This window comes from Ranitomeya imitator, chromosome 2 (assembly GCF_032444005.1).
Source record: "Ranitomeya imitator isolate aRanImi1 chromosome 2, aRanImi1.pri, whole genome shotgun sequence".
NCBI lineage: Eukaryota > Metazoa > Chordata > Amphibia > Anura > Dendrobatidae > Ranitomeya > Ranitomeya imitator.
Window position 1 is genome coordinate 100,172,869 of NC_091283.1, and position 21,505 is coordinate 100,194,373.

At 48.0% G+C, this 21,505-nt stretch overlaps 1 protein-coding gene across 1 annotated transcript in view; it reads right to left on the reverse strand.

Moving 5' to 3' along the window:
* Positions 1-9,904: 9,904 nt before the first annotated feature.
* The window catches only part of TBC1D8B (TBC1 domain family member 8B), a 61,077-nt gene continuing 49,476 nt past the window's right edge, over positions 9,905-21,505 (reverse strand). Inside the window, exons 19-21 of the mRNA XM_069747069.1 lie at positions 13,326-13,382; positions 12,753-12,850; positions 9,905-11,351 (exon numbers count right to left, since the gene is read on the reverse strand). Coding sequence (XP_069603170.1) covers positions 10,947-11,351; positions 12,753-12,850; positions 13,326-13,382 — 560 coding nt within the window. The 3' untranslated portion in view covers positions 9,905-10,946. The remainder of the gene's footprint in view (positions 11,352-12,752; positions 12,851-13,325; positions 13,383-21,505) is intronic.

Below are 21,505 nucleotides of genomic sequence, written 5' to 3' on the forward strand. Positions count from 1 at the left end.
ATGTCTACTATTGGAAAAAGGAACCCAGCAAACATCCAAGAGCTTGAAATAAATGAAGTGGAAAATAATCCCAGCAAGCAAGTTCAAGAAGATCACAAATGGCCACAAATAACAATTGTCTGTTATTATTTATTCTATTAAAAAAAAGTAAATAAGGATGCCAATAATGCTGACTAGTGATGGGCAAGTAGCATTGCTGCTTGGGTCTCCCTGAGCACGCTCGGGTGATCACGTAATTTGTAGTGCTCGGAGATTTAGTTTTCGTCACTTCGGCTGCATGATTTGCGGCTGCTGGATAGGCTGTATACATGTGAGGATTGCCCGTTTGTTAGGGAATTCCCACATGTATTCAGGATGTCCAGCAGCTGTAAATCATGCAGCGGAGTCAACAAAAATAGGGATTTTTGCATTACTCACCGTAAAATCCTTTTCTCCGAGACGCTCAATGGGGGACACAGGACTGTGGGTGTATGCTACTGCAGCCAGGAGGCTGACACCAAGTAAACATAAAAAAAGTTTAGCTCCTCCTCCACCGTATACACCCTGACACTGACCGTAGGCGAATCCAGTTTGGTGCAAAAGCATTAGAACAAAAAATAAATCAGCATTAATACCGAAACATTTCTAGAAACAACCCCACCGACTGATAAAGTCAGGAAAAAACAAAAAAGAGCCATCTGGCTTACAGGGAGGGAGCTGTGTCCACCAATGAGCATCTCAGAGAAAAGGATTTTACGGTGAGTAACACAAAAATCCCTATTTCTTCTTCGCCTCATTGGGGGACACAGGACTGTGGGATGTCCTAAAGCAGTCCCTGGGTGGGGAATTAACTCACCGGTATAGCATCCAGGCATATGCCGGCTATAAGTGCGCTACTGCTGCCTGAAGAATCCTTCTATCCAGACTTGCATCTGCAGAAGTCTGAGGTTGGATATTGTAATGTTTGGAAAAGGTATGCAAACTAGACCAGGTTGCAGCCTTGCAAACCTGTTCTGTTGAAGCCTGGTGCCAAAGCGCCCAGGAAGCCCCCACTGCCCGAGTGGGATGTGCTTTGATTCCGGCCAGAACGACAACGCCCTTGACTCGGCAGGCCTCTTGAATAGCCGATCTTATCCACTTGGCCATGGTCGATCTCGAGGCAGCGAGTCCTTTCCTGCGACCCTCAGGGAGTACAAACAGTGCATCCGTCTGCCGAAAAGGTGCTATCCGTGAAATGTACCTTCTCAGCGCTCTTACTAGATCTAACGTATGGAGAGCTTTTACCACACGGTGCTTTGGCGCTGGGCAAAAAGAAGGCAAGTCCTCGTTAATGTGGAACGAGGAAACCACCTTTGGTAAAAAGGAGGGTGCTGGCCTGAGCACCACCTTATCTTGATGGAATCGTAGAAAAGGAGCCCGGGAGGATAGGGCCGCCAGCTCCGATACCCATCTAATTGAAGTTATGGCCACCAAGACTATGACTTTCCAGGAAAGGTAAGTTAAAGAGACGTCCTGAAGAGGTTCGAAAGGAACTTCCTGCAAGGCACTTAATACTAGATTAAGCATACAGGGGGGCCTTGTAAGGCGGAACCTTGTGAGCGACTTCCTGTAGGATAGTTTTCACCTGTAGATAGCGATCCTATCCGGATGCTCCCTGTGACGTTGGACCACGTCCTCGAACTCAGGGTGAGAGGAGAATACCCTATGAGACTGCTTGGCCCTCATGAATGATACCTTATGACCAGAGGTCAAGGCAGATTCGTCTTCTACTCCCAGGGTTTGGTTGACGGCCTCAATTAGGCTGTCTACTGACTCCTGGTAATCAGGCACCTCTAAAATTGAGGGACCCCTCAGAATCGTAATCCAAACCGAGTTCACCACTCTCTGCTGGAGAAGGTGAGCGAGAGGCAGATCTCCAGGATGCAGATGCACCTGATGGACCGGGAGACGCTGTGTGGGTTTGCTTCCCCCGCGTCTGCCTAGTGCAAGCACGGCCCCTGCAGGCCGAAGGCTCCTGAGAGTCGGAGGACCTCTCCAAGGTAGGTGAACCGCTGTCCCTGGCCCCAGCCGGGTTCTGCAGGGACTCGATTGCCTTAGTTAGGGATGCCATAGATTGTGACAAGGACGTGACCCATTCCGGGGGAGAAACCACAGCTTCTGCCTGAGTCGCAGGGGAGGGCTCCTGAGCGCGTTCGGTCACAGGCCTCACAGAGCCGATTACTCTGGGCATGCGGAAAAGCGGACCGACAGGCTACACATGCGGTATATAGCACCGTGTGAGATTTGGCTCTTCTAGACATGGTGCCCTGCAAATGCTATAATCAGGGGTTCTAGATAGGCAGTAGAAATGCAGACATTACTGCTGTAAGGCTGGCGGGAGTAGCACTTACCCCAGTCCTGTGCCCTCGTTCATCCTGTGGAACTTGCCCCAGGGTGAAGCGTCCGTGCTGCCTTTTAAAACATAGCGCCCTCATTAGTGGGCGGTACCGGAAATGGCGGTTTCTGCAGCCTATAGCAGGCCGAAGCCAGGGCCTAGATTTTCCTTCTCAGCATTCGGCGAGGAAAAAGGGGGCGGGGCGCCTGAAGGGGTGGGGCTTCCGCCTGCGGCCTACCCTGACAGAAGCCGGGGACTAAATTATCAACTGCCCCGGAAGTGACGCCGGGATGCCGGTCCGCAGTGTGGGCGGTGCCGCCTGCAATAGAGGCCGCGCCGCCGCCAGCAGCCAAAAAACTGCAGCGCCACCAGCCACAAGACCGCAGAATCGCCAGCCGAGAAAGCGAGGCGCCCGCAGAGCTGTCCTGCCCTCCAGAGCCCAGATATGATGCGTGCTGCCTCAGGAGCCCTCCCAGCCCCCTCGTAGGAACATGGTGCCCTGCAATGGACCCTATAGTTAGAGGGGGCTGTAAAAAGGACGGTGCAGGCACCCAAACTCCATCTTCCATTCCTAGGATGAGGAGAGGGACCGTCCGCCCCCCCCCTTTATCACCACTGTCTGAGCATTGGTGATGCAGTGGGGGCCACACAGACAATCCGTATACACCCGTACAGCCTAGGGTTCCGTTACCTTAGGGTGGTCAGGGCTAAGTCCGGCAAGTAGTCCCACATTGCGGGAGAGGATACGTAGAGGAGACGCTCACACGTGCTCGCCCGTTGATGGTTTGGGGAGATCGGACCCCTTCAAAAGGGTCTGTTGCCCCTGTCTCGCTTCCAAGATAAAGAGCAAAAAAGTACAGGAGGTCTGGGAACCAGACCTGTGTCTCCATCAGAAACTAAGCATGAAATGGGTTTGCCTGCGGCCAATGTCAGGGTGTATACGGCGGAGGAGGAGCTAAACTTTCTTTATGTTTACTTAGTGTCAGCCTCCTGGCGGCAGTAGCATACACCCACAGTCCTGTGTCCCCCAATGAGGCCAAGGAGAAAACTAAATCTCCGAGCACGCCGAAATACTAGATCACCCGAGCAACGAGTATACTCGCTCATCACTAACAATGCTGACAACACCTGTATTACACCAGCTTCCTTTAATACATAATGTGGTTTCCATCATAAATGATTGGCTGTGTATGGATTTACAATTAGCCAGAATTGACTCAACTGTGTTGATGGAAATGTCTATAGAAGAAAGTCGGTCTTGGGCCATCATCTCACAGAACTTTATGAGCACCAACTGGCTGTCTCTAACATCATGTCCTCCCTCTATCTGAAACTAAACCTGTCAAAAACTGAACTCCTCGTGTTCTCTCCCTCTACTAACCTACCTTTGCCTGACATTGCCATCTCCGTGTGCGGTTCCACCATTACTCCAAAGCAACATGCCCGCTGCCTTGGGGTCATCCTTGATTCTGACCTTTCATTCACCCCCTACATCCGATCACTGGCTCGCTCTTCTTACCTGCATCTCAAAAACATTTCTAGAATTCGCCCTTTTCTTAATTTCGACTCTGCAAAAACTCTGACTGTTTCACTTATTCATTCTCGTCTGGACTATTGTAACTCTCTACTAATCGGTCTCCCTCTTGCAAAACTCTCCCCGCTCCAATCTGTCCTGAATGCTGCAGCCAGGATCATATTCCTCACCAACCGTTACACCGATGCCTCTACCCTGTGCCAGTCATTACACTGGCTACCCATCCACTCCAGAATCCAGTACAAAACTACTACCCTCATCCACAAAGCACTCCATGGCTCAGCACCACCCTACATCTCCTCCCTGGTATCAGTCTACCACCCTACCCGTGCCCTCCGCTCCGCTAATGACCTCAGGTTAGCATCCTCAATAATCAGAACCTCCCACTCCCGTCTCCAAGACTTTACACGTGCTGCGACGATTCTTTGGAATGCACTACCTAGGTTAATACGATTAATCCCCAATCCCCACAGTTTTAAGCGTGCCCTAAAAACTCATTTGTTCAGACTGGCCTACCGCCTCAATGCATTAACCTAACGATCCCTGTGTGGCCTATTTATAATAAAAAGAAAAAAAAAAAAAGGTTCCTCGCATCATGTTCTCATACACTTTATGCAGTATTAGCCCTCTGTGTCTGTACTGCTACATACTTAGGCAGGTAACTGGTTCATGCAGCTATACATGAACACCTGAGCCTTACACTATAGCTGGTCCGAATAACTAAAGCAATTGTTACCATCCACCTCTCGTGTCTCCCCTTTTCCCCATAGTTTGTAAGCTTGCGAGCAGGGCCCTCACTCCTCCTGGTATCTGTTTTGAACTGTAGTTCTGTTATGCTGTAATGTCTATTGTCTGTACAAGTCCCCTCTATAATTTGTAAAGCGCTGCGGAATATGTTGGCGCTATATAAATAAAATTATTATTATTATTATTATTATTATTATCTTCTATCTCAGTAATGGAAAAGTCTGTAGTCAATGAAGTCAGATGTTAATGGTGAATAGAGAGTTTTGACAATGAAAGCTCTGTCCAGGAGAAAGAAGCAGATTTCTCTTATGATATATTACAAAGTGTCTTATTTTCACATGTACTATTGATGGAAAAAATAAAATAAAACAAAGGCTACTCTTTAATAAGGGCATGCTGTTGTCCGAATGTCAGAGCAGGAAAAAATAATCACAACTGATGATCAACCCAAATAAGCTGGTCAACATAAAGACACAGAACCTGGCAGGATAGAACTGCAATACACCAAGCTATGTGGTCAGTGCGCCATCCTACACAGAAAGAGCGTTAACTTACCAATATTTACCAAGACTCCATCCAAACCACCCAGCGATGCCGCCTTCGCCACCACCTTCTCCATCACCAGCAGCGCAAACAGATTCAGTGTAGCCACACCAGGCAACGTGTAGCTAGAGCATGTCAGGCAACAATGTTACAATGGCCTAAATTTGCCAAATGTTTTTGCTCTTTTCTATTAAAACAACATTTTCTTGGCCATCAGCTTTCATCTTTTCTAGGCTCCTAAGCTTAGCACCTAAAATCCTAAGATTAAATAAAGAAGTCAAAAATAGAACCCGGAAACCAGAGAAGATTCTTTTATTAAGTGTAACATTTACATTAGTTTTGCCATGGATACTATAATATATCTAACTATAAACAATTAAAAAGTGCAAATTCAGAAACAAAAGTACAAAATACAAAGCACAGAATGGTAACCCAAGGAAAGCAGCGGTGACTGAGGAGCATGCTGGTGTGTGGCCTCAGATGGTCCCTTCCATACAATTTACAGAATTATCACACAAGGCGAGTGTCCTATCAAAGAAATCCTCCGACCTCCCTGAATAATATGCAATATTCTATTCTACCTTATAATTTGTGAGCACACTTTATTCCTGAATGAATGAGCAGCAATATTTTGCAAACATGGACTCTGCTAGGCAGTGCTATCTGTATCCACTTATAGGGGTTGTACCCTACTGATGACCCCTTAAATGCTACAGTGACCCACATGAAAACACCACACTTACCTCCTGTACGGACACCGCTCCAGTAATGTCGGTGCGGTGTCTCCTGGCGCTCACGTGATATTATGTCTATCAGGGACCTTCCATCTGATGGAAATGTGAAGGCTGTAGTCCATCAGCGGTCATGAACCATGGAAGACAACGTGCCGACATCACTTTTATTTCATTTTATTTGGGGCACTGTAGCATTTAAGAAAGGGTTGTCCAAAAGAGGCTAACACCTGTAAATAAATGAGAAACAAAAATAGGTATTTAACGGTCATGTATGATATAATGACCTAACCTAAACTTCCTTTATTGGACCTTTGGAGCTCCGTACCAGAAAAAAAAGCAAAATAAAGATTAAAGCAGTTGTTCACCCCTTTAATATGTTTAACCTTTAATATGCTGTAGAACAAAAAAAAATTAGGGGTGGACAACAATCTTTTGGGATTATTTATAGAGCCGGGAAGAGGTTAAAGAATAATGAAAGCTTACACTCACCCGCCCTGCAACCACTAGTCTTTGAATAGTCACTTGGGGTGTGAGGCACATCGATAATGTGCATTGTGCCCTATGTAACCCTGCCAGGTGACATGCCAGGAGATATAAGGAGAAAATGGATGGAGGAAGTGGAGCACCTGGATGAGAGCTGCGGCAGCAGGACAGATGAGGGGTAGGCCTAGGACAAGCGAGTTCAGTATAAGCTTTTGTTATTTTTTAACCCCTTCTCAGCCCTTCATTTATTACGCTCAGCGGTCCAGGGAGAACATAAACATCTTTTCACCTCAATTTCAATTTGGAAGAATTGTAATTGTACCAAGTCATAATTTGTCAGCAGATTCAAAACGCATCGGCCACATTGAATTTTCGTCTCTAAAACTCACCAAACCACCACTGTACTAGCGCTGCCTGCGTCCCAAACGTACGTCCGTGACATCTTGCTATGGTTATGTAGTTATGCAGACATGTGCTTGGCTGCAGCGTTTAGATAACTGTCCAGCCAGAACAGCAAGCACAGAGACCGGCGGGGGACCAGGATATGGTACGAGGAGGAGTACTGCAAGGTCAGTATGATGCGTAAAAGCTATACTCTGCCATGGGCAACCCCTTTAGACTATTAAAAAAAATAATAATCTGCACACTCTTAGACCCAAAATCAACATGGGGATGAAAGGTGGAGAATGAAATAAATGGAGACCTTTAAACGGTTGTATTTGTGTAATGTAACCTTCATTTACTATATAACAGAGTCAGGGCAGTAATAAGACACATATACACTGTATCCAGTCCAGTCCATTTGTATTACTGTATATCTGTGAAGTGATTCAGCCCTCGCAGAGTACAGTGCTGAGGGTCCGCACCATGCGCAACAGGAGGCTGAGGCAACTCGAAAACATTCAGGTTATCAATTAAAAACATGTAAATTGTATCTGATTAACTTATATTAAAGAAAGTTAGAAGATTAGCGTTGATGCCGAGGACTACACACACTGACTAATGATATATACAGGACTCTGTAGAGGACAGAAGGAAAATACATCTGGGTGACGTCTCTTATTATTCTATGACCCCTGTATACATTATGTGTTATCACCGGTCAGGTAATGTATGGCGATAGTACAATAGATATGGCTCTGTACTAATAGACATGTATATAGAATTCCATCCAGATGAATGTCAGGCACAGAGAGGATATACAATCTTCCATGAATGTCTCAATGCTTTCTTCTATTTCCCTGGCTCCACTTCCTTCATTTCACAGATTGTAGGATTGGAAGCCAGGCTTATAGGAGTATTTTCATCAGTGCAGTGTTACATTTGGTATTTAGAATTGCCTTTGGATCTTTTGCAATACAAAGATGATTGTGTGGTCACATTTCAAAAGCCTAAAGGGGTGTTTGCAGTTTCAAAAAGCCACCACTTCCCTTATTTATTTTTTCAATTTTTCTGTACTCGCCATCCCCAGGTCCAAAGCTTGTTCTTTGCCGCTGCTCTCAGTGTCCATTTCTTGTCTGCAGTGCTGATAACGCATTGACAGCGCTGCAGCCAATAACTGAGCGTAGTGGCTTGTGCCGTCAACTCAGACAGAGCCGCCTGAGCCAAGTTATTGGCAGCAACGATAGCATTGCAGACAAAGCCAGGCAGAGGGAGCAGCGGCGGACACTCAGTGTTGGACCCGGGGAAGGTGAGTAAAGAAAAACTGGCCAGGGAACATGGGTTTTCCAAAACTGGAAAACCTTTTAAAGAGAAACTTCCAGCTGATTCACGCTGCCAGAATCACAGGGGCAGTAATCAGAGACTGAAACATGTATTTTTTTTTTTTTACTATGAAGAACTGCAGCATTTTAGAGATAAGCATACTTGCAACAGTGGTTGGGGATGAGATGACAAGTCGAAGGAGTATGCCCTCGCTACGTTCTTCCTGCCCGCTCAGAAAAACTGACAGGACTGTCCCTACAAAAGCATTCGATGAACAATATATATTTGTAATAATGGAGCATGCTCGGGGTTCAGAGCTTCATTTCTTACCACTGTGCATAGCGCTGTTCCCTCTACCATTCCTCCCGGTAATGTATAAACATACAGACATGTTACCCGTCCCCTTGAGCAATCATCAATGAATGGATGCTCCAGAATTGCTCAACGGCAGACTACAATACCTTTAGGTTACATTCATATCAGATAAAAATCCAACATTTCTATAAGCATCAGAAATTGGATGCAGACCCTCAGCTTTCTACCATGGGCTTGCTGCAGATGTTACAATGTGTGCCGCTGATCCACGTGGGCATTCATACAATGGTAATACAAAGTGGCTTACCCTCTATTTCTGCTGGAAATAATTAGCTAAATATGCAACTATCTTTGCCTTCCTTTTTTCTCTGGCAGAGCCAAACACTCCCCATAGCACATGAATGGGTTTGTGGAAATCCAATACCGTGGATGGGATGCAGATTGTCACGGCATTACATGGAAATGTTGTCACAGAATTGGTCCAATGAGTGAGAATACAGCCTTTACTTCCTAGAAAGAGTGTACACCCTGAGATTATGGAATTGTGGCCATTAGCGGAAACATTATACCCTCAATGGAGGTCTCTTAGGACATCAGTGTCAGATGCCCACCGATCTGATTCTGTACAAAATCCAATAGCGTTGATCCATGGAGACAGCTCGTTGTCAGATCTCCACTGATCAGTTTTCCCAAGGACGAGTCTTCATCATATGACCAGAGAACCCCTCTAGTATACCTACCAGGTACAAAATGCCTAGGGCATCACTAAAAGTATAACTAACGTTAATAGGCTTCAGGTTCGAGATGAAACAATTACTGTCGGACTCCTCTGAAAGTACCCACGCTTTTTTGTATTACATTATCTTACATTTCTGGATATTGGTTGGAAAGTTGAACTAACTTGGCAGCTTTACAACAAAAAAAGCTATGATAAAAAAATATGGTACCATGCAAAATACTTCACCCTGTATACATTACCAGGATTTTATACAGGCAGAAATTCTTGCCATAGAAAATTAACACAACAGCAACGTACTGATAAATATACATGAAAACATGGAAGCTTCTCTCATACGCAGCAAATAATTGGTTATTCCCATCTTCGACAATTCTAGCATATCCACCATATACGCCCAAATTGTCCGTCACTTCTGGACCTGCATCTATCAGTAAGGCAAAGCACCCCCAAGCCTTGGTGCAGCTTCACATCTATGGGAGCTTCAAAAACAGCCAAGTATGACTCACTGAGCCGTGAATGGAAAAAGCCATGTGGAGAGCCATCTCTACCTACACCCTCAGCAATCATGAGATAAGGGTAGAGACCCTAACATTAGAGACAGGTGAAGGGATCCGCATCTTTCGGTCATTTATGGAAGATCTGTTGCATATGCCAAAACGAAGTTTGCGGGAACTCTTGGCAGAGGACCTGTGAGCAGAACAAAAAAAAGAAGTCAACAGTTTTTGCTTTTATTTTACCCATGCGGCTCTACATTGTTTTTTTTTTTTTTTTTTAAATCCACCATTTGGTTGGGGAGATAGGTGCCTTTTTATTTATTGGACCCAATATGCTAATTTTTACGGTCTTTAGCCAAGGGGCATGGGCTCACCGGATTCTCTGGGGAGGCTAAAAATTAGCACTCAATAGCAAAAGCCCATATCTCTGGTGAGTATAAAAATAATTAATACAAAATGGAATACTCAGGTGAGCACAGGGAATAAAAGAGGGCACAAACTGGCCACGTTTGACAGGTGCTCTTTAAAGAACAATATTCTCATTATAAAGCCATGCAGGCCAGTGTCACATGAAAGCTTTGAGTGTCCATGTATTTTAGCCTTGCTGACGACACATCTCCTCTCTTTTATCCTTGATTTTTAGATAGGCATAGACCATTTAATACTAGGCCAGACGACTCAGATGGCAGAAAAGGACAAAAAGATCCTTCTGGTCTGCCCTTATTATGTTTTTTTTCCCTTTAATATACACTTATTTGTTTTATGGGTGTCAGTGCAGATTTGTGTCTATTGAACGGTTGCCAGAACTATACTTCCGTAGCCTTTTATACTGGTCTGTGAGTACGTTCTTCGCTGTCAATCTGACTGACCGGTCTCTTCCCGGGTGTTTAGTGGAGAAGCTGCCAGGGTCCTGTCCGTTGGATCAGTCACCGATTCCCTTTAAATGGCATAAGTGAATAAGCAGCAGCAATTATCAAGGAATAAAGACATTGTACTGTGCGTGCACAGTACACGTGACCCAGCCGTAAATCTATAATATTTAAAACGATATTACTTTTTTAGGCATAACTTGAGCCACAACCATATATTATACAGATGTGATAACACAGCAGTAGTGCGCTCTCCGCATACACATCTGAAGTGCGGGATATTCTCCCTATTAACAAAAAATTGCATTATAGACCTAAAACATATAAAAGTGTCAACTGTAGCCCATCAAAAACAAACAGAAGAAATAATCTTTTAAGGTGAGGTGGTCATTTAATGTAGTGGTGTGTGAAGTGGAGTGTAGAAATGTCCTTCATACTCTTTTACTAGCGTGCATTTGAGATGTCCTAGCGGCTTCTAACTTGGCTTTGAAATCAGTAGGTTTTTCAAAAAACCTGACAAGCGAAGGTTCGTTTAGTAGTGAGGCAAGGATCTGCTCAAATGCAAAAGACCATTCAGTGTCTTCTTTGGAAGGGCCGGGATCAGCATTTTCCGCCTCTTGTAGAGCGCCGCTCGCCTGCGCGCTGTCAGTAGGCTTCATCCCTCCCTCCGCTGGGACAATCCGGGCCGGTGAAGCCGAGTTCTGCAGCCTCCTTCCCACCTCTTCCATACGAAGGAGGAGACTGGTGACAGCCGCAATGGCACGGTATAACAATTCTTCATCAGGGTCCCCATGAAATAAGTTGTATAGTGTTTTTGAAAACTGGATGAACTGGGTCTGATGAGAGATGGTTGAACAATTACAATATTACACTAATTTATAACGTAATTACAATACTGTACTCGTGCTAACCAGTGAGGCATCATGCCGCCCGCAGATACAAACAAGTCTAAAAAACGAAGCAGTTTTATCTAAAAGTATGACGTACCAAAAAGAGGCAAAAAAGAAAAAAGACAGGTACAAAAGCACAATCTAAACATATTTAAAAAAATAAATACATAAATGCAAGTAGCCCAATCTAGATACTATGTGCAGAAACACCGCAGACAATCTGAAACGTCAAAAACGAAAAAGAAAAACACATCTTTTTCAAACATTTTGCACTTGTTTAGACATGCCCACCCCTCCGGATTTCTTTGTCAACTCGGTGGGGAAGTGCACAACGTATTTCTAGGGAAGTAAACCTTTTTCCTACATAATTATGAACGCACATCTTTTGCTAATATTGAAATGTATTACTTTACTTTTCAATGTCTCGAATTGAGAACAATGGTAAAAAAAAAAAAAAAACCTGAACACCTTTAACACTTTTTGGGGTGAGGAAAATAAAAGCGAAATCAACTGCAATTTTCTATACATCAAAGGAAAAAAAAAACTGCTCCGGCTTGCCCATTTCAGTCCATGAGTAGGTCTGAACACAGTTTTTGCAAGTCAGATGTATATGTCTAGCAAAATGCACTGCAAGTATGTAAACCTAGTCTGAAGGTCTATTTCTCCATCTCACGCGCTCTCACTTATTTTACCTCTTCAACTGCTTCTGCCGTACACAACAGCCGGGAGGAAGTAAAGGACGACTGTAATTCCTAGTCTTCAATTTAAGCATGTGGCAAAGTAGAAGTGTGCAGATTGTAAGTTAATGAAGCTAATAGTGATGAGCGAACGTGCTGGGATAAGGTGTTATCTGAGCATGATCGGGTGCTAACCGAGTGTCTTTGGCGTGCACGAAAAATATGTTCTAGTCCCCGCTGCTGCATGTTTTGCGGCTGTTAGGCAGCACCATCACATGCAGGGATTGCCTGTTTCTTAGCCATGAGTCAATCAGCTGCGGAGACTCAAACGTATTTTTCAAGCACGCCAAAGACACTCCGTTAGCATCCGAGCATGCTCAGATAACACCTTATCCCAGCATGTTCGCTCATCACTGCTAATAAACCATGTAATGCGGGGCACATGAACATTTAGAAAAACCTCTGTTGCTTACAGACATTCCTCAGTCATATTCACCTGTCCTGCTACTGCTCGATCACATCATCCCCATCATCTGCACACAGATATAGTATAAACCATAAACTGGGTCATCTGTAAAAATAAATATTCCTCCCTCTGCAAAGTGGAGACCAGTAAAACATGAGGGAAATAAATGGTATTTACTGTAAAATAATGAAAGTGAACGATTACCTGGTTCATTCTGGGCAAGTCCTTAATACTTTCCTCCTTACGCACCAGTTCATCTTGCCACTGTTTCAAATATGCCTGAATATCGATCTTCCCTTTACCTTTAAAATCAAAGTCATACAATTCAGAAGTGATCCAAGTCTCCACACTGGGAGATAACGTACTTCCCATGCTCCTTTTTTTTGCAACTATTATGATGATACTGCCCATAGCTCCTCATAGTATCATATAATAGTTGGGGTATATGTAGGGAGAGGCCTGTCCGTCTATCTGAGCGGGCAGGAAGACTGTAGCGAGGGTATACCCATTGGACTGCACCAAATTCCATTCCTAATCAGTTTGGTGCATTGTTCAGCGGCCGGCCATCAGACTCAGTAATGTGTAAATTAGAATTAATTTGTCAGGCGGCACTAGGCCTCGCTCACGCACACATTAAGCTCGGCCTATTTTTCAAAATTCGGTGCTGGTATAATAACTCCCCCGCGTACTAAAAAATGTTTGACATTTGCAAAAGTTTTACGGCAGTTTTCTGGTGCAAACTGTTAAGTGATCTGGGGTCCAAATGTTTCAAAATACCTTTCTCAGGACTCTTAGTTTTGTCTTCGGGGCTGGAGATTTCTACAGGAGATGACACTGTAGAAGGAGAATGTATTACATATAAGTATATAAAACAGGATTTTTGGTTGCTTACCGTAAAATCTGTTTCTTGGAGCCTCCATTGGGGGACACAGGAACCATGGGTGTATGCTGCTGCCACTAGGAGGCTGACACTATGCAAATAAAAAAATTAGCTCCTCCTCTGCAGTGTACACCCCACCGACTGGCATTAAACTCTTCAGTTAGTGAGAAAGCAGTAGGAGAAAGAACAAGGTTGAAAAACCATAACCACAAACTTGAGAACTGTAAACGTGAGAACAGTCAGAGAACATATAACAAAAACATTGGGAGGGTGCTGTGTCCCCCAATGGAGGCTCCAAGAAACAGATTTTACGGTAAGCAACCAAAAATCCTGTTTTCTTTATCGCCTCTCATTGGGGGACACAGGAACCATGGGACGTCCCAAAGCAGTCCCAAGGGCGGGAAAACAGACTTCCATCAGGTCAGAGGACTCACCACTGCCGCCTGCAGGATCCTTCTGCCTAGGCTGGCGTCCGCCGATGCGTAGGTATGGACCTTGTAAAATTTGGCGAACGTGTGGATGGAAGACCAAGTTGCCGCTTTGCAAAGCTGTAGGGCGGAAGCCCTGTGGTGCACCGCCCAGGAGGCGCCGACTGCCCGGGTAGAGTGAGCCTTAATCCCAGGAGGGGGCACTCTGTTCTTGACCCGGTAAGCCTCCAAAATTGCCGTTCTGATCCAGCGAGCAATAGTCGCTTTAGAAGCCGGCTGGCCTCTGCGCGTGCCATCAGGAATGACGAAAAATGAATCCGTCTTCCGGAAAGAGGATGTTCTATCCAGATAAATCCTCACTGCCCTGACTAGGTCCAGCTTGTTCAACGATCGCTCCAGAGGATGAGTCGGAGCTGGACAAAAGGAAGGTAGAACGATGTCCTCGTTGAGGTGGAAGGTGGAAACCACCTTAGGAAGAAAAGAAGGTGGAGGTCGGAAGACCACCTTGTCCTGGTGAATGACCAAAAACGGAGGGCGGCAAGACAGTGCCGCCAGCTCGGAAACGCGGCGAATGGACGTGATGGCCACAAGAAAGGCCACCTTCCAAGATAAAACTGATAGAGGAATCTCCCTAAGAGGTTCAAAGGGAGAAACCTTCAGAACGTCCAGTACCAGGTTTAGGTCCCATGCCTCCACAGGGGCCCTGTACGGCGGGACGGCGTGGGCTACCCCCTGAAAGAAGGTCTTAACCTGTGGCCGAGAGGCCAAGGTCTTCTGAAAGAGGATGGAAAGCGCAGAGACCTGACCCTTCAGGGAACTAAGAGCCAGGCCCGAATCCAGTCCTGCCTGAAGGAAGGCCAAAAGAGAAGGCAGGGAAAAAACCATAGGCGGCACGCGGTTGGACTCGCACCAACGGAAGTAGGCCTTCCAGGTGCGGTAGTAGATCCTGGAAGACGAAGGCTTCCGAGCCTGAATCATGGTGTGAATGACCCGGTCCGAAAGGCCGGACGCTCTTAGAACCGCGGTCTCAACAGCCACGCCGTTAAACTGAGCGACCGAGAATTCGGGTGGCAGATAGGACCCTGGGACAGCAGATCGGGCCTGTCTGGAAGGCGCCAGGGAGCGTCCGCGAGAAGGTTGACGAGCTCCGCGAACCAAGCTCTCCTGGGCCAATCCGGGGCGATCAGGATGACCGGCACCCCTTCCGCTTTGATCTTCTTCAACAGTTTGGGAAGTAATGGAAGGGGTGGGAACAGATAGGGCATCTCGAACTGTGACCAAGGAATGGCCAGAGCATCGACGCCCACTGCGAGAGGATCGCGTGACCTGGAGACGAATTGTGGAACCTTCCTGTTGATCCGAGACGCCGTGAGATCCACATCCGGAGTTCCCCATCGAAGACAAATCTGATGGACCTCCAGATGCAGGGACCATTCCCCCGCCGCGAGACCCTCGCGGCTGAGGAAGTCGGCGGCCCAGTTTTCTACGCCGGGGATATGCACCGCGGATATCACCGGAACCGTTGCCTCTGCCCAAAGGAGGATCTTGGACACCTCGGCAAGGGCCAAGGAGCTCCGAGTCCCCCCCTGATGGTTGACATATGCCACAGCCGTGGCATTGTCCGTCTGGATCCGGACTGGAAGGCCCCTGAGAATCCTTTCCCAATGGCGGAGGGACAGAAAGATGGCCCGAATTTCGAGGACGTTGATCGGCAGCGCGGACTCCTGTAGCGACCAACGGCCCTGAACCGTCAGGTGGCGAAAAACCGCACCCCAGCCGATCAGGCTGGCATCCGTTGTCACCACCTGCCAGTGAACCGGAAGGAAGGACCTGCCCTGGGAGATGAGAGGAGACGTCAGCCACCAGTTGAGAGACCGCTTGACCCGAAAGGAGAGTCTGATCGGCCGATCCAGGGAGAAGACCGACCTGTCCCACTGAGACAGAATGGCTTGCTGAAGGGGTCGAGAATGGAATTGGGCGAAGGGAATCGCTTCCAAGGTAGCTACCATCCTCCCCAGAACCTTCATGGCCGATCGGAGGGAGGGAGGCCGAGGACCCTGGAGCAAGAGAATGTCCCGACAAAGGGTGGATCTCTTGTCCTTGGGAAGGAAGACTCTGGACTGACGAGTGTCGAAGAGCATGCCCAGAAAGATGATGCGCTGAGAAGGAATAAGGCAGGACTTCTTCCGGTTGACCAGCCATCCGAAACGGGATAAGGTGTCGAGAACAATGGACAAGCTTTCGTGGGCCTGAGCAAAGGACGGAGCCTTGATGAGGATGTCGTCGAGGTATGGAAACAGAACCAAGCCTCTGACTCTCAAAATGGCCATCAGCGCCGCCATGATTTTCGTGAACACCCTTGGCGCGGTTGCGAGACCGAACGGCAGGGCGACGAACTGAAAATGATCTTGTTGCACTGCGAAGCGCAGGAAACGGTGATGTCCGGGAAATATTGGAACATGTAGGTAGGCGTCCTGGATATCTATAGAGCATAGAAATTCCTGAGCCTCCATGGAAGCAATTACTGAACGAAGGGATTCCATCCTGAAGTGTCTCAGGCGAACCCTCCTGTTCAACAATTTGAGGTCCAGAATGGGACGAACCTTGCCGTCTTTTTTCGGTACCACAAAGAGGTTCGAGTAGAAACCCGTGTACCGTTCCTTTTCTGGGACGGGAACGATTACCCCGGATTTGAGCAGAGAAGCGATGGCTGCGAAGAAGCCCGGAACCAAAGCGGGATCTTTTGGAGGACGAGATTGGAAGAAACGATCTCTGGGTCGGGAGGCGAACTCTATTTTGTATCCCGAAGACACAACTTCCCTGACCCATGCATCCTCTACTGCGGAAATCCAGACGTCCCTGAAACGGAGAAGACGGCCCCCCAACCTGGGAGTTGGGCTGGAGTCTTGCCGAGAGTCATGCGGAAGTGGATCTTCCAGTCCTGGGCCTGGACGATCTACCCTGGGAATAGCGAGGACGCCAGGACGGAGTGGGCCTGAAGGACACCGCCTTCTTCTCTTGACGTGCCTGTGGCCTCTGTTGCTGCTGGGAAAAGGAGTTTGACGCAGCGAAGCGACGAAAAGGCCGGAACGAGCGAAACTGCCGTCTAGGAGGAGGGCGACGAGGTTTAGCCTGGGGGAGAAGGGAACTTGTGCCCCCAGTGGCGTCCTTAATGATCTGGTCCAGCTGGGAACCAAAGAGACGAGAGCCCTGGAAGGGCAGACTAGTGAGGGACTTTTTGGAGGACAAGTCCGCCTGCCAGGCCTTGAGCCAAACGGTCCGGCGGATGGCAACGGCATTGCTGGAAGCCTGAGCCGCACAAGACGCGACATCCAGGGAGGCGGAAACCAGGTATTCACCAGCGTGGGAAATCTGGTTGGCAAGTTCCGCTAATTGCGCGGGAGGAGCCCCGTCCAGGATACCTCGCCGCAGATCCTTGGCCCATTTTGAGATGGATTTTGAGGCCCAAGTGGAAGCAAAGGCCGGGCATAGCGCTGCTGAAGCCGCTTCGAAGGCAGATTTTGCGAAGGATTCTATAACTCTGTCGTTAGAGTCCTTCAGAGACGCTCCGCCGGACAGTGGGAGCACCGTGTTGGTGGACAGCCTGGACACAGGTGGATCCACCGAGGGAGAGACCGTCCAATTGGCGGTAAGATCTGGTGAAAAAGGATATAACACCCCCAGGCGTTTTCCCCTCTGAAAACGTCTGGTCGGATTCTCTCTCTCTCTGGTCAGGATTTCCTCGAATTCAGGATGAGGGGCAAAAAATCTTGAAGGTGGTTTGGCCCGTCTAAACGAAACCGCCTGATCTGCGGGTTCCGTAGAGGGATCCTTAATGCCGCAGGTTTGGTTTATAGCCCGAATGAGGTTCTGGACCGACTCACTCATGGTGGCGATTTGGCTAGGATCCAACTCCGACATCTCCTCTGAGGGCGCATCAGATAAAGCCTCGCCTGACTCAGGGGAGGAGGAACGGTGCGACACCAACCGCGGGGGAGGGCCGTGCGGCGAGATGGAACGCGAAGAGGACTCAGACCGACGTTGCTGTCTGGACCTTTTGTGGCTAATCAAGGAGGGCTCGGGCGGCGGTTCCTGCGACCCGCTGGCCACTGCAGGGGTCTGCAGGGGTAACCGATCCAGCGCGGACACCAGGGTTTGAGACACCCGTGTTAAATCGGCCACCGATTGTGACAGAGAAGCGGCCCAGCCTGGGATGGGGGGATCACTCTCGGGCGGAACAGCCGGGGGATCCTGGGCGGTGGGAACAATCGGGTTGCTGCAGGACTGACACAGCGGGGAGGACTGACCTGAGGGAAGTTTGCTGTTACAGGACGAACATGCAAAGTACGTGACTAAGGCAGAAGATGAAGAGGTAGGGGGACGAGAGCGGCCCCCTTTAGAGGTAGACATTTTTAGGGACCCTGAAGATGCCAGTGGGTTAGGGGACAGTGGGCAGAGGGGGGTGTCAGTCTGCAGTGCAGCTACTCACGGACCCGGTCCTGGAAGATGTCCCACTTGTCCTCGGCGGAGAACTTCCCTGAGGTGCTGATTCTGCGATGCTGAGCCACAGAAGATGCGAGTGCTGCTGCTGTGAGAAGCGGTGCACACCGGCCGAGGGACCCACGAGGAAGGGGGTGGAGCCAGACGCAGAGGCGCCGGTGGGCAGGGCGCAGTATGTCGGGCGGGAAAGAAGCCCGCCCGCAGAACCGGAAGTGAGGAGCCGAGAAACCGGAAGTAGGCCCCGGCGTAAGCCGGGACCTAAATTAGAGACCGGCGCCGCCGGAGAAGGGAACCGCGGCGCCGGAGCAGCGCGCCGCAGAGTCCGAGAAGAGCGGCAGTCGCCAAGGCTGCCCGAACGGAACCGGCGGGGCCGCGGCGCCAGAGGCAGGCCCCGGCAGAAGCCGGGACCCAAACTAGAGGCCGGCGGCGCCGGAGAATCGCGGCGCCGGAGCGTCGCCAGAGGATCGCGGCGCCGGAGCGCCGCCTGAGAATAGCGGCGCCGGAGCGCCGCTGGAGAGTGGCGGCGTCGGAGCGCCGCAGAAAGCAAGCGGCACGGCACCCTGCCAAGGACGCCGTGCAGACACAGGACACACCGCGGCCGCCGAGAAGCGAGACCGCAAGGGGGAGCGGCGCGGCAGCCCGCCAGGCCGAGACTCCACAAGGGAGACACCGTGGCTGTGCGGCCGCCAATGAAGGAGAGCCCCGGAGGAAAATGAGCCACAGCCCCCGTGGCTGTCCCTGGGATCCCCCCAAAACAAACGCCATGAGGGAGGACCGGGGGACATCTGGAGAAAAGATCCCGGGGGAATGGAGAGCCCGCCAGGGGGAAATACTCACCTAAACATCCCACGCCGTTACTAACCTGAGGGGAATGAGACGTCCACGGAGCTGTGATGGACGTCCTCGTCTCCTCCGACCGACAGGCTCTGGTAGGCGAGTGGGTGGGGGACGGAGCCAGGACCGGACTTCTGAGCACGCTTCTGTGCTAGGATCTTGGTCCTGGAGAGGGATCTATGAGGATACGGGGTGGCAGTACACGCCGTACTCATAGTCCGTATTGTGGGACTACAGGCGTGACTGCTCACCCTGTATCCCTCTGGAAGAAAACCTGAAAAGAAACGACGCACATTGAGGTAGATAAGGGTCTAATGAAAGACCCGTGTCCACCTCCTACTGACACTAAGCTAAACTGAAGAGTTTAATGCCAGTCGGTGGGGTGTACACTGCAGAGGAGGAGCTAATTTTTTTATTTGCATAGTGTCAGCCTCCTAGTGGCAGCAGCATACACCCATGGTTCCTGTGTCCCCCAATGAGAGGCGATAAAGAAAAACATACGCTGCATAAGTTAGAGGCACTTTAAAGGTTATTCCCATCTTCATAGAGTTGGCTAATGCTTGCAAAATGTATTACAGTATTAACATTTTTAGCTGTTCTTGAAATATTAAGATTTTTCTTTTGTATATAGCTCTTTGCCTAAGTGACAGATCACCACTGCTGCCTATCAGAGGTGGCAGAACATGAACAGCGCTTACGAGCTATTCTCCATTGAGCTTGTAAACTTGCTTTGAAGCTGGCCAGGGACACTGGAGGGCACTGGTATCAATTATTCACGGCCAGCATCAGTGCAGCGCTTACAAGCTAGACAGCAGCGGTGGTCGGTCTCCTAGGCAACAAGTTGTAAACATAAGAAAAGAAGTGTTTTACTAGCTCGAGAATGGCTGCAAATTTAAATTAACAAGAAATTACAAAAGTGCTTGTAGATCTTCCAGAACCAGATTTGGAGGGGCCTTATACTAAGCTAGGCACCCAGCTGTCGGACATTTCAGAGGAGCGCGGTTTGGTACACTCTTGGGGATGCGGATTGTATAAAACCTTTGTCAAAAACGTTCCTGAAAGACATATAGACATGATAAAGAAAGGGTCCCATTCTGTAGGACTCGTGATGTCCATTCTGCCAAGTCTGCCACCATGCGATGGAAGGGGAGATAATGGGAGTTGGTGTATGCATGCACTGGCAACACAGCCATTTAAATGCCACAGTGATTGACAGCGGCATTTAAGTGGTTAAACAGCAGTGATCGATGCTCCCTCTGGTCGCTGCTGTTAGAGGCAGATAGAAGCTGTGTAACATAGCTGGCATCTGCGAGGTATGATCCTGAACCCACTATATTGTGAAGAAGTTATCCCTTTCTGAGAACTTTTACCTGCAAATCCCACCCTTCAGGAACATTACAAATTACATTTTAACCCCTTAAGCCCCGAGGGTGGTTTGCACGTTAATGACCGGGCCAATTTTTACAATTCTGACCACTGTCCCTTTATGAGGTTATAACTCTGGAACGCTTCAACGGATCTTGGCGATTCTGACATTGTTTTCTCGTGACATATTGTACTTCATTTTAGTAGTAACATTTATTCGATATAACTTGCGTTTATTTGTGAAAAAAACGGAAATTTGGCGAAAATTTAGAAAGTTTCGCAATTTTCCAACTTTAAATTTTTATGCCCTTAAATCACAGAGATATCTCACGCAAAATACTTAATAAGTAACATTTCCCACATGTCTACTTTACATCAGCACAATTTTGGAACCAAAATTTTTTTTTGTTAGGGAGTTATAAGGGTTAAAAGTTGACCAGCAATTTCTCATTTTTACAACACCATTTTTTTTTAGGGACCACATCTCATTTGATGTCATTTTGAGGGGTCTATATGATAGAAAATACCCAAGTGTGAGACCATTCTAAAAACTGCACCCCTCAAGGTGCTCAAAACCACATTCAAGAAGTTTATTAACCCTTCAGGGGTTTCACAGGAATTTTTGGAATGTTTAAATAAGAATGAATATTTAACTTTTTTTCACACAAAATTTATTTCAGCTCCAATTTGTTTTATTTTACCAAGGGTAACAGGATAAAATGGATGCCAAACATTGTTGTACAATCTGTACTGAGTACGCTGATAGCCCATATGTGGGAGTAAACCACTGTTTGGGCGCATGGCAGAGCTCGGAAGGGAAGGAGCGCCATTTGACTTTTAAATGCAAAATTGACAGGAATTGAGATGGGACGCCATGTTGCGTTTGGAGAGCCACTGATGTGCCTAAACATTGAAACCCCCCACAAGTGACACCATTTTGGAAAGTAGAC